Below are 13,434 nucleotides of genomic sequence, written 5' to 3' on the forward strand. Positions count from 1 at the left end.
ACAACATCGGAAAGGAAAGAGGAGAGAGTGGGCCGCGCGCACACAGAAGACAGGACACTGTGGGCGTCGGCGGAGATGATGCAGGCGGGAGGGTACAGGGACCAGAATGAGGGGAGGAGGAGGGGGGGTTGCTGGAGAGAGTGGAGGGTAGATGGCATTCTCCGATGGTGCAGACGTGCTGGGGGAGAGTTTTAAGAACTAAGAGGTATATTTACATTTTCTGCGTCCTCCCTCACCTCGAGAGTACCCCGCTTGGCCGGGTTGAGCACCAGGAAGCGCTTGAGGAGGTTCTCGCAGTCCGTGGACATGTAGAAGGGGATGCGGTACTTCCCTCGCAGCACGCGCTCCCGCAGCTCCTGCAGAAAGTAGGACGACAAGCAGGAGGTTAGAAAGAGACAGGACAGAAGATTTCCTGGAGGTGGACACTGGGCATGAAGGCAGCATCGTGACGTCAGTAAAACATTTCCCCACCTTGAGGTTCTGTCCGTCGAAGGGCAGCGAGCCGCTGACCAGCGTGTACAGGATGACTCCCAGACTCCAGACGTCCACCTCCGGCCCGTCGTACTTCTTCCCCTGGAAAAGCTCCGGCGCTGCGTACGGAGGAGAGCCGCAGAACGTGTCCAGCTTGTTGCCCATAGTGAACTCGTTGCTGAAGCCGAAATCGGCGATCTTGATGTTCATGTCTGCGTCCAGCAGCAGGTTCTCCGCCTGCACACACACAGATGAAGGTCAAAGGTTAAGATCCTCGTTTATCGGTCCAGTTAATCCTCTTTTTAGTGAAGTTTTGGTCTGAAGGACTTTGAAACCGTCTTCTTGACTTTTGAATGTGATTAATTCAGTTTCAGCAGCAACTCAAACTGCCGATTAGCAGGGTTCACGGTGATTTTGATAACAATGAACTGAATTAATTAGTGACAAAAGATATTAAAAAGGCTTCAAGTAAAAAACGTGTCTTATTATGGCTTTACTGTGGATTTAAATTAAACAGATTAAAACTCACGACCTTCATAGAAAAGTGAAATTCATTATATTCTTGGCTGTACAGTTGTTTCCTGTGTGAAACTCAAAACGAAACCAGATACTGCTTTTTTTAAATGGATAAAATTCGTCTTATGCCACCGACATGTGTAAAGTTATTGATCAAGTTGTCTTGCTCATGGTAAGAAAGATATTTCCTCAAAATTATAAACTATTCCTTTAATTGTTTAATATATAAAAAAATGCCCAACACATTTGGTCAAGAGACTAAAATTGATCAAATCACTTGTTCCTTATACAAACTGTCAGAAACCTACAGATCATTTATATAAAATAATAATTAAACAGAGAAGCAGTGAATCCTCACATTGGGAGATCACTTTCACTTCAGTTCAGTTTGGTTGGAGCTGATCTAATAAAACTGTAAACGTCTCCTATGTGAATGAAACTCTTAAAAAAATTTGGCGAAGACTTCAACACAAACATCTGCTCCCTCGCAGCTGTGGGCGAAAGACTAATTAGGGAGCGGAGACAAAACGAGCAGAAAAGTCCACGGAGCCGGAGGATCGATGCTGAGAGGCTTCCGCTGCACGAGGGGTAAACACTCATCACGACTTGGCTGGATTCTAAGGAGACCAAAAAACTGAATAACGCCTCTTCTCATACGCGTCGCAAAAAGAGGCTTAAAGTCGAGTGTGTTCGGTGGTTGTGGACACGGACACGTGTTATATTTTGCATACGAAGGAGGCGCAGGGAGGAGAGGCCGCTCCTCGTGTCCCCCTCCTCATGGAGCATTCATGAAGCTCCACAGAGGACACAGTGTCGACGTACAGAGGCAGAGCGGAAACACGGGCTCCTCTTCGTCAAGTGACGCCGAGATAAAAATACAGAAGCATCAATATTTATACCTGGAGAGGAAAAGTGCGTCACGGCTGTGAAACGGAGGAGGTTCATTTACACTCGAACATGTGAGCTGGTTCTGACTGCTTGTATGTTTGCAGACGCCCGCCCCCCCCCCCCCCCCGCTCACTGTGGCATAATGTCAAGGTGGTTGTACGGCTTCGGACAAAGTTGGAAAACGGCAAAGCGGGGACTCATTAGCAGCATATGCAGTGTTTTGGAATCAAACGCGCCGTGTTAAAGTCGCCAGTGGGAATCTGGGAGTTAAGATGAGTAATAAAACACATAACACTGACGTCAGCTCTCTGCACCGTGACCTTTCTATCCAATATGAGTCAGAGGAAATTAGCCTCAAAAAGGTGGAGACACTGCTGATTTTAGTACTAATACGCAGACTAAATGTGGATTTTAGTTCTATAATGAAAATGAATATATGAAGCTCCTGCAGCCTGGAAACATCAGGCAGCAAATACTCGGATATAATCAATAAGTCATGTTTAAAGCATCTTATATATGACAGAACAGCATTGGTGAACATGTTGCCAGTTTAATAACTAATCCTGTTGAACTGGATGCGTTTGGTCAGTTAAGATGAAATAGAAAATGTGATATATAAACTATATAAACGGTCAATTGCCCCAAATCTGTTCTAATTATCACTAAATAAGTCATTTCAGATGATATTTTAGTTTTTAATCTGGATTTGTGTTTTCATTTATGCTTCTTGATAGATTTATAAACTGTTCCATCATTTCATACTTCTGCACATTATTGATACTAAACTACTTTTTTTCTTGTTTGCATTTTTAAACTGTCACCGTTCTCAAAAGACCTGAATCCCAAAGAAAAACTGATGATTTCTAAAATGATGAGAAACAGACTTTATTCTTTCTAACGTCCCACCATGCAGCTGCATTAAAGCAAAAGATCAGAGATAATCTGCTAATGACGAGAGTTCAAACCAGGATGTTTTTCCCTGAACTCACCTTGAGGTCTCTGTGAACAATGTGCTTCTGGTGGCAGTACTGCACCGCCGATACGATCTGCACAAGAGAAGAGGTCAGCAGAGTTCAGTTCAACGGCTGCTGCTGTGTTCTCAAACAGTGATGGAGGATGTGGTAGAGGAGGATATGAGGTCGACGAGAAGCAACGCAGGTGGCGTTCAGGACGTTGAGACGTTGAGAGAACGGTTTCCTTTGTGCAGAGCTTCTCTAAACAGAGTGGTTAAACATTTTAACAGTGGTATAGAAAAGCTGCATATTCAACATTGGTGCATATGTGGTTCCTAAATTTACATTAATCCTCGTTTTGCATATTGTGTTCAAATGAATCTGGACGAGGTGTTTGATGTAGAAACACAATCACAGGTTCAAACTTAAAACCGTCACCATGCATCCTCCATGTCAGCAGATGGGACTTCTGCTGACATGGAGGACGCGGGGTTCATGACCTGCACTGCAGCCAGCCACCAGGGGGCGATCGAGAAGTTCTGGCTTCGCTTCACAGCGTCCATCTTTATATACAGTGTACGGTGGGAAAACGTTCCAGGAGAATTCTTGATGAACTAATTTAGAATCTCAGTTTCTTTGGCTCCTTCTAACATGAGTCAGTGACTTTGGACTGTGTGTGAAAGTCATGCAGAGACGTCTCTCATCCGTCTTGTCTCTGCCACAGCAGCGTCTGTGTGAGGACGGAGGACGGGGCGGCCCGTGTGCGGCTGAGCCGGGAGCAGAGGTGTGAAACCAGAACACTGCAGGCGAAGAAAGCTGGGTACCTGTCTAAATTTAGCCCTGGCCTCTTTTTCCTTCATTCGTCCGTGTGCAACCAGGTAGTCGAACACCTCTCCTGCAAGAGAGAGAGAGAAGAGAGCGAGTGAGACGACGACTCAGGTGGTTGGAGAGTGAGGAAGACTACGAGTGAGAAGTCAGAGAAGTGAGGCACAGAGAGAAACAAAACGTCCGTCACAAGCAGACAGAAATAACTTCAGTTTTTCAACGCAGCTGCACCATCACCCATGTGCATGGTTCCAGGGGGTTTGTTGACCACGCTGAGGCGAGTGCGGCGCTGCATCTTCCCCACGGAGCCGCTCCTGGAGGCACAAAGCTGCTGCTGCCGTGTGCTCCAGCAGCAGCAGCCCCTCTCCGCGGCCCACACTTCAACACTTCCAGGCAAAACGTGACCGCGCTTACTCATGTGCTAATTGAACTCGAGTGGCTTGTGCGTGTGTGTGTACGTGCATCCATATTGAAGCTAAAAAAAATAACACGCAAAAATAATACCACAAAGACGCCTCCCCCACTTTCCCTGAATCCTCGAAACCCTCCCACTCTCCCGGTGCTGACCTGCAGAGGCGCTCGGAGTGAGCGGTTCTGTACTTCACGGCTTCAGAGGAGCAACAATTCATCACCGGTCTCTGACTCAACCGCTGAAGACAGAATGTGCCTGACAACACGTTACATGTCGGAGCTGCAGGAGCACTCTGTGTGCTGAGCATGGAGAGGAGAGCAGGGATCAAAACCAGGAAGGAGGAGGTTGTTCCACGACGGAAAGTAGAAGATACTTCGAGTCTCAGTCAGACTTGAATTGGAATCATTTAAATACAAGGTCACATGTTACAGCGATACTCTAAAAAGCTGATTGGAAACCTGATGTGCATGAGACAGTATTCAGATGCAATCTGCACCATCACCACTAGATGTGACTAAATCCCACAAACTGAACCTTTAGAATCTAATGTAATTGGCCTATGATCAGCGTTCCCATCTCAGTGCTAACGTCATTTCTTCCTCATCCTCCTCAAAATTGTTGGTCTCCTCTTGGCTCACAATTGGACCTTTCCAGGAAATCAATGCCTTTTTAGGTTCTGTGTATGTGTGACACTGCATTAAATAAGAAGCCGACGACATATGACCGTCTGCTTCAGGGTCACGGCAGACACACACTACAGACCCGGTATCCTTGCACCTCCTCACTCCCCCGCTGACCTGCGCTCACTTTACACGTTAACAATAAACACCAACACTAATCAGACGTTATTAGGACACGTTTTGATGTTTACTTTGTGTTTGTTTGATTTTGATTATGATTATTTTCAGGAAACTTTATAGAGTTATCATGAAATAAAGGACCCATATAATTAAACGTTACGCTTTACTGAATATGCTGATTTCATGTTCAACCTAAGGACTCAACTGCATTTCTTTCTTTTCTGCATCCAAAGTGCATTTTAATGTATTTATTTCTATTTCCTTAAATAAAAAACTTCAGAGTCAGATAAACTCAGATTCTTGTGCATTGTACCTTTTAGAAAGAAGTAGAATCTGCAGAGTACACACTGCTCCCTACATCTCTAAATTATTAACACACACATTTATCACATTTGGTGTTAATAAATTATACCTGGACCCTGGGAGCAGAATGTACTGAGCAGACTTCTACCGATTATATCTGTTCACATCTCTACAGCAGCCGTTGATCTGTTTTATCTGTTGATTCGTGATTCACAGTTTCATTTACAGTCATGTTGTTTTTTTCAGTTTCACACCAAATAAATGCGAGTCTTGTTTCCGTCTCACCTCCGCTGGCATATTCCATCACCAGGTAGAGCGTCCTCTCCGTCTCAATCACTTCAAAAAGCTTGACTGTAAGAGGGACAAACAGACAGAGGGGGAATCATAAACTCAATTATGTCTAAAGATGGCAGCGATTCAGACAGAGGCAGTAATGAATTCACGAGCACGAACTCAAAAACCCAGTTTCCAAACAGACGCCCAGAGAATCAGAGGGGGAAAGTCACGTGGACCGGTGCGGATGTCGTGAGCACCCGAGCCGAGCAGCATTCAATATTTACTGTACAGTCCAAAACGATGTTTTCACTGCAGTGTGTACAGCTCCGAGATATAAAAGATTGTGTGATGATCGGCTGAGGGCTGCACTGCTAAATATAGACAAGGTGGGAAGGAAGACAAAGACGGAGTATGTGAGTGTGTGTGTGAGCTGAGAAGAGCGTAACATCCTCCTGGTAATTGTACTCGCATTTATACAAGAGGAAACATAACACGGAAATTAACAGTAATTAGGGAGGAATCCAGACCGGTTCTGTATGTGCTTTACTTACTGGGTAACCAGGAGAAAACCTATGTTGTCTAATAAAACAATTTCCCTCCCTTCATGGAGTTTATGTTATTTGGATTCTTTACCTCCAACAAAGAGGTTTTCACTGATCTGTTGGTTCCCCCCCCCCCCCTCCTTCAACATTGTTAGATAAGATGTGTTTTTGACATTGTCCCCAATTTCCTCGAGAATAATTCATGTCTTGTTTATGAAAACTAAAAAACATATTTAAGGAACTGCTTTCTGTGTGTGCGTGTGTGTTTCTATGTGTGCGTGTGTGTTTCTATGTGTGCGTGCGTGTTTCTATGTGTGCGTGCGTGTGCGTGTGTGTGTGTGTGTGTGCGCGTGTCCAAATAAAAATCTGGACCAAGAGGATTTAAATGTGGTTTTAAAATGTGCTCTGGTTTGTCTCGTTCGGACCAAACCATTTGCCGTACAAATTATTTATAAAGTAATAAATAATCCAGGACATTCTATTTTATTATTAATTCAAGGCCAGATGCATTAAAGGAAACGTGGAGCGTGTTTCAGCGACAGATCAGCAGCACAGTGGTGCTTTAAATGTGCAGATGACCCTGTGGTTTCATGTGACCGTCCAGAGACAGAAAGGTCAAAGGTCAGAGCCGTGCGTGTCAAACAGAAACTGAACTCTCGTTACAACCTGTGAAAAGTTTTACAACTTGTGTGAGTGGACGTTTGTTTGTGTTTCAAGATGCACTCACCTATATTCGGATGATTCAAGATCTTCATTATTCTAACTTCTCTGAAGAGCTGAAACGGAAAACAGAGAAAATAGATTTTTATAATTCACTCTGCAGGTTTCAAGAGTCAACAACTAAGAAACATTTCAACATAGATAACAGGAATATTTAGATTCGGTGTAAACGTATGAAACAAAAAACAAAACCTCAGGACAGAGAAAACAGTGACACACATACCGAGAGATAAAGCCACATTATTTAACTGTTCAAGATTAAAACAAAGATCATTTAAAGACGGATCAATCTGACCAACAAGGCGTGTGTCACAAAGGTCTAAGGTTTTTAAATATAGATGTGTGCTGTCTGTCGACCTCATGATGTAACTTCCAAACAAAGAGCTCGAACTCCGCAGACAAAATCCATTTTTAGACTCATTGTCAACCTGTCGTTTTTCTCTAATAAACCAGAAGAACAATGGGGAAACGGATTATTAGACAAATATCTTGAATTAATTCAGCTACAGTATGAATAAGGTTTCTTACAATACTTGTAAGATGCATTTGAATATAATTTAAGAAACAAAAGAACGTAATTAGCAGATGAATCAATAATGACAGTTTTAGGCGATAGTTCAAGTCCAAATTAAATTGTTAAAGCCAGATTCTTCTGTCCCGCTCTCGTATCTTAAAGACGATGAGACACATGATCAGGTTTCCCCACTCCTATTCTTAGACAACAGGGTCATGTGGTCACAGAGCCAAACACTGGTCCTTGTGCTCGCCAATGTCAAAACATTTATCAAGAAAATGTGATCATTTTGTGCCGCTGCAACATCATCGCGACGACAGGAGTCCCCGAAGCAAAGCGACGGTTTAAACCAGCCTGAGAGATGCTCGTACAACCACCGACTCCCCCCCCCCCCACCCCCACAGGATGGAGAGGAGGATGTGAATGAAGTTAAACATGCAGCGTCACATCTTCCCACCTCACACTAATAATAACACACTCTGTCGCCACACGCTCGGCTCCCCATCAGCGGTCAGAGTGACCAGACAAGCAGATTTGTAACGGCCAAAAATGCTTTTTAGTCTTGCGCTGTACGAGGCATAGAGAGATCTGAGTGCCATTCATTATTGATCCGCTGTTAACTACACCTCAGCCTCTTCCCTTCCATGAAAATATAAAAAGGCATCAATACTTCATGAGGCGGGAGCAGTCAGTGCTCTGGTTAGAGGGCTGAGGAACAAATCGTGGGGCTGGGCTGCCAGAAGACACCAACCTGCAGCCGAGGCTTTTTCCACTGTTTCCAGATCATCAGTCTAAAATCATGTCTTATAATTACTAGTTTGCTTTTAAAAACATATTTTAAAATCCTTGTTAAACAAAGAACAGTTATTTTGAATAATGTACAAATAAAAATCATCATGATATGATCAAATCATGAGGCTGAAACATCTGAAGAAAAACCTTCATTTGATCATCTGATACCAAACTTCTTAAATACACCGTCAATGAATCTACAGTTTTTGATAATATACAATCTTTTGTCTATGAAGAAAACATTGTTGAAAGACGCTAATTCTAAATCATCTGTCAAACAAATTCTATTTATTAACAATAGTAATGGTGTAAAATAGAAAATCAAGCAAATCATCTTATTTTTCTGTTGAATGAATCACTGAATTAAAAATTATATTTTTGTTTGATCTGAATCATAAAATCCTCTTGTTGTAAATTTATCTGTGACCTTTAACGTCTTGAAACAAACAACGCCAGTTAAGTGAACCTGAGCGACAGTAAACAAAGGTTTGATGACAGAATCGAACCCGCGGCCCCTCAGACCAGTCGATCCACTGCGACGCCCTGATCGATGCTCCTGTCCCGCTGTCGGCCTGAGGGCCAAACAGATGGTGACAAGCAGCAGGTGATGTTTCCACATCCAGTGTTGGTGCTGCTGGCTGAGCTGCAGCAACACACGGTTACACATCTCCACTCAGCAGAGGGGAGACGCACGTTAGGTCCACAGTGACCCTCCCTCCCTCTGGACCGGGTCTCGAACCTGTGTAACGTGTCCTCAGTGTCCTCAGTGGTGCAGACGTTTCATCCCAACAGTCTCACACGCTTCTGGATGAGCTTGGTGTTGTCACAGTTACTTTCTAAAAACAACACAGACCAAATGTCACGAGCTAAAGTTCAGACCATTTTCTGACGGCTTTTAAAATAGTTCTGGGAAATGCAGTGAAATCAGTCAGGAACAGAACAGACACGTTTTATATAAATGATGTTATTATTTCTGATAACAGGAGGTTTTCTATGCGTCGTATCCTTACATCTTTCTGTGCACGTCTAGAAACCGGCCTAAACACAAAAATACCTCCGTCCGTATCACTGGAAATCACATGATTCCACATTCGTAGCTTAAACAATCAAATTCTCAGAAGGACGCCGGCTGTCGGTTGATAATGAGATAATAAATCTAATTTAATTCCAGTTTCAGAGACGACTGAAGGGTTAATTATGAACTCAGGTCAGCGAGGCCTTGGGGATGGAGTCGACCGGGTTGGAAGCCATGTTAACAAACTGAGCCAGGACGAGTCTGGCTGCTAACAAGGAGGAAGAGGAGGAGGAGGAGGAGGAGTGAGCCTGAGGTCTCCTGCTCTCTTGCCTGTGATACGCCTCCGTCCATCATTATCCTGAAACTCCTCTCCTGAACTGGCAGAGTACAGTGGGGTAGATCGGAGCTGGGTTCCCGTGTGGACACAGGAAAACACCGTCACTGCTGCTCAAAGACACAAACTGTCCAGCCCACAGAGACGCGACAGCTGAGCCGCAGGACAAATCAGATGCGGATCGTCCGTCTGTCGGTCAGAGACGAGCACACGAACGTCTCTCTTCTCAAAAACTCAACCACCGCCTCTGGTTTTTTTTTTGGCCCAGCGTGTTCTGGCCTACATAGCAGATACGAGCTTTCCAACACAAACAAGTATATGGGAATACTTTGTCAGGTATGTTGTGCAGTAAACAGAATTAGTGGGGAAAAGGCAACAGCGAGAGAGAGAGAGATGATTCACTACATAATACAACCATTAGGTCGAGGACAGAAACCTGCTGGTGATCCAGTCATACCAGTGCGATGATGCACAGCTGTCACCGATTACGCAACCCGTCCTGTGATCAATACCACGGCACCTTCAGGCCGAGTGACACACAGGTTTGAGGGTGAGGTCACACCTACAGTTGGGTTTCTGGGAGTCCACGTCTTCGAGGAAAACTCTCCCCTGCTGAGAGTTCCTGTTTAGGTTAACGTGACCTAAATTAGCAGTGATGCGAGGCTTGTAAACAGAATCCCGTGGGCTCCACGCTGGATCATTTACTTGATGTTTTTTTGGTTTCATCCCACCAGGTTGGAGGCTTCGAGTTGAGTCACAACAAATCAGATTACGGCCCCTGCAACATCGGCGAGGAGCGCTGGGTCTCTGGACGGCCCCAGAGGTTATTTCAGTTTAGAGAAAAAATAACCAGGCTGCAGTTTCACCCTCAGCACAACTTTCAAAGCAAGTTCCATGTTCTCTCTAAAGCCTAAATGTTATTGTTCTCATCTGAACAGTTCAACCAGAGGGAATGAAATCTGTGGTTCAAATTTACTGCTCCAATCACAACAAGGTTTGGGCACTTTAAAGAAACTGGGGGGGGGGGGGGGGGGGAATGATTAGACGCTGCAGGTGGAAAGAAAAGAACCAAACTTCTACACAAACTTTTTGGCAGTTTAGTAGTTTTGTGTCTGAGTCATGAGAAGTTCAATCAAAGACAGATTTAGAAAGAGAATGGAAAGAGAACAAAACAAAAGTTCAAAATAAAAACGTGACCGTTGTTGATTAAGTTGTCAACAGATAATTTTGACAACTGATTGATGTTTTTACTCAAACCTGTTAAATAAAAAAAGTACATGTTGACTTAAACACAGACATTGATACGTCTGTGCCGGCCTGTCTCGATGTGAAGCTGTAGCAGGAGGCATTAGGAGGAGGCAGCTGCCACATTCTGGGTAATAAACGGGAAACACTGAACACATCTTCAACCACAGACGTGACGACGCCTGCAGCGAAATCTAACATTAAGCATCAAAGTTTGATCTCTGCAGATACTAAGCACACGTGTTTTTTATATTGTAAAATATCCGGTGTAATCGCAAACACCGGTTGTTGTTGCGAGTTTATTACCCGGTGATAAACCCTCGTCCTATAAATGACGTCAAAGGCTTTAGTAACTGCTCCTCAAGCACTTAATGAAGAGAAAAACCTCCGCGCAGGGAACAGAGGTTCAACCGTCTGATCGGTGTTTACATTTAATCAAGAACTCCCGGTGTCACACTCCCTCTGTGACCCTCGACCTGGACGACCACAAGGAGCCTCCGCAGGCTGAATGAGGACAGAGCAGGAGGAGCAGAGCAGGAGGAGCAGAGCAGGAGGAGCAGAGCGGTTCTCCAGGAGCCGGTGACAGATGTGAGCGTCGACTCAGCTCCTCCGAACTATTAAGAACAGAGGCTGAAAATAAACATTTAGGCTTCAGAGACGATATCCCCCGCTATCAGCCTCTCGCCAATTCCTCCTGTTACATAACAGGTCAGGACACAGCGGTGCCGGCTCCGGTGCAGGTTGGCTGCTTCTACACAGCAAACTCAGGAGGCAGAGACAAATCTAAAAAGTAAACACCAGACCCAATCCTTTAAAACTCATCGGAACCTAAACACAACATCCAACGGACAAATCGTGAGCCGGCGATGTTCAGTCGACACAAATCAACCAAGGTCTTAAAATAGCACGAGCATAAATGTTTTTAAAAGGAGACGTTTGCTATTTTCTATTCATCCTTTTGACTCCATATCCCAAGAAAAGACCAGAACAACACGGCCACAGTATTTTCTAACTTCCCCAGCAACACTGTGCATTTGGTTTCTCACGGGGCTCCTCTGTTGTACAGCTGTGCACAACAGTTATAAGCAAATATTATTACCTGGGAATAATTTGTGGAGCTTGATGAAAAATAAAAAATCTGATATATTTAGGGGATTGATATCTGCGAGGGGTCTGTTGGGCGTTGGCAGAGGTAAGAGTTTTACTTTCTGGGATTTTGTTGTGGTTCTTAGGATATTATTAATATTATCATCATCATGCTCCTCCTCCTCCTCCTTCTATTCAGGTCAGGTCATGTTCAGGACGCCCTCAGATAAGAAATTATTTCTTTGAAAATCATTTTATGCAAGTCAAGTTCAGGTTTGGAACACCCAGAACCACATGTCAAGTTATTTAATCTGTACAACAAGATGCTTTGGTCTTGAGGGGAGTCGTGTGATACTTGTTATCAGGACCAGAGAACTTTCTTAAGCTGTGTCACCATGAGAACGAGTCAAATGAGCCTTTCCTCTGTTTCCAGGCCTTATGCTAAGCTAAGCTAACTGGCTGCTGGCCTTAGCTTCACATTGACCATGATGACATCAGAGTGATATTGATTTTCTCATCAAACTCAGCACAAAAAGCAAATAAGCACATTTCTAAAAACAAGTCAAAGTATTCCTTTAACACGAGTGACCTTGTAGAAATGAACCTTGCAAGATTAGGACCCAGGCTGGATGCCCGTGAAAAAAAAAAAAAAAAAAAACACAAATCAAATCCATGTTCAGGATTTCCTTCAATTCTCCGTCTCCGTCTCGGCCACCGAGAAAGAAAAAGAGAAAACGGAAACCGGCCTTTAAATAGAAACACGTGACAGGAACGTGAACATTTCATGTGTCAATCATGGAAAAAGTACTAAGAAGTATTGTAGTTTCTTTTTTTCAAGCCTGTTCCAATTCCTCAAAATAACCATCAAAGGAAATCTGTATTCCTGGTGGAACGGCAGGAAAAATAACACGACGGATAAAGACATTTTGTTCTCCTTGACTTTAACAAAGCACCAACCTAAAAACAACAAGCACCGCCGACAAAAGCCTCACGCTTTGTGTTTGCGTGAACGGCGCTGTCATGACTCAGTGTTTTTTGTCCGTGTAGTGTCACAGTCAATGCCAAAGGGCCCGGGCCTCTGAGATACAAAGGCCAGAATCAATGGAGCTTTGGAAAAACTGATGGAAAACCACTAGCCGACCGCTGGGAGGGCCGAGGGAGCGAGGAGCCGGGCGGCGGGGGCCAGCTGAACATCAACACCCAACGCCATCACCCTCACACCACCAGCCGCCGCCGCCGCCGAGCTCTGCCCCGTCCGCTCTTATCTATCTGACAAGCAGAAAAAGCCTCCGGAGCTGCGGCAGCCAAGTCGATATCACCCTGACTTCCCTGAAATGACTTCCACGCCGAGAGACGGAGCCAAAATGCACAGCGGCACAGATCAAAACAACCAAACACACACACACACACACAGACACACACATCTCCCTTGCTAATGAGTGTACACATTAAAAGAAAGGCCTTATGGGCCCAGCTCATTCTCAAGTCTGACTTCAAACTGGAAAGTGAAACTGGGACGCAGAGGCAACATTCACACTCGGGCCGCCTGAGAAATTTGCATCTTAAAAGAAAACCCTGCTTCCTGATTTTGGGTGATTTAACAGGGAAACTGTCCCTCCCAGTTGCATGACAACCGAACAGCGGGAACTGGGAAAAGGTAGATGGAGAAGAAGAAGAAGAAGAAAGAAATACACATCCCATTCAGTTTCTCTTGAAGACAGAAAACAGATGTTCACAGAAAC

At 44.4% G+C, this 13,434-nt stretch overlaps 1 protein-coding gene across 26 annotated transcripts in view; it reads right to left on the bottom strand.

The window, feature by feature from the left end:
* The window catches only part of mark3a (MAP/microtubule affinity-regulating kinase 3a), a 38,380-nt gene that overhangs the window by 17,214 nt on the left and 7,732 nt on the right, over positions 1 to 13,434 (bottom strand). For 16 of the 26 annotated variants that reach the window (XR_004612839.1, XM_034577433.1, XM_034577424.1 and 13 more), the window contains exons 4-9: positions 6,714 to 6,762; positions 5,454 to 5,519; positions 3,653 to 3,723; positions 2,865 to 2,921; positions 472 to 708; positions 216 to 356 (exon numbers count right to left, since the gene is read on the bottom strand). Coding sequence is in view for 25 of the 26 variants with exons in the window: in XM_034577433.1 (XP_034433324.1) it covers positions 216 to 356; positions 472 to 708; positions 2,865 to 2,921; positions 3,653 to 3,723; positions 5,454 to 5,519; positions 6,714 to 6,762 (621 nt within the window). In the remaining variant the exon portion in view is untranslated. The remainder of the gene's footprint in view (positions 1 to 215; positions 357 to 471; positions 709 to 2,864; positions 2,922 to 3,652; positions 3,724 to 5,453; positions 5,520 to 6,713; positions 6,763 to 13,434) is intronic. The other 10 variants (XM_034577447.1, XM_034577449.1, XM_034577426.1 and 7 more) reach the window with 1 other exon arrangement.

This window comes from Hippoglossus hippoglossus, chromosome 22 (assembly GCF_009819705.1).
Source record: "Hippoglossus hippoglossus isolate fHipHip1 chromosome 22, fHipHip1.pri, whole genome shotgun sequence".
NCBI classification, from domain to species: domain Eukaryota; kingdom Metazoa; phylum Chordata; class Actinopteri; order Pleuronectiformes; family Pleuronectidae; genus Hippoglossus; species Hippoglossus hippoglossus.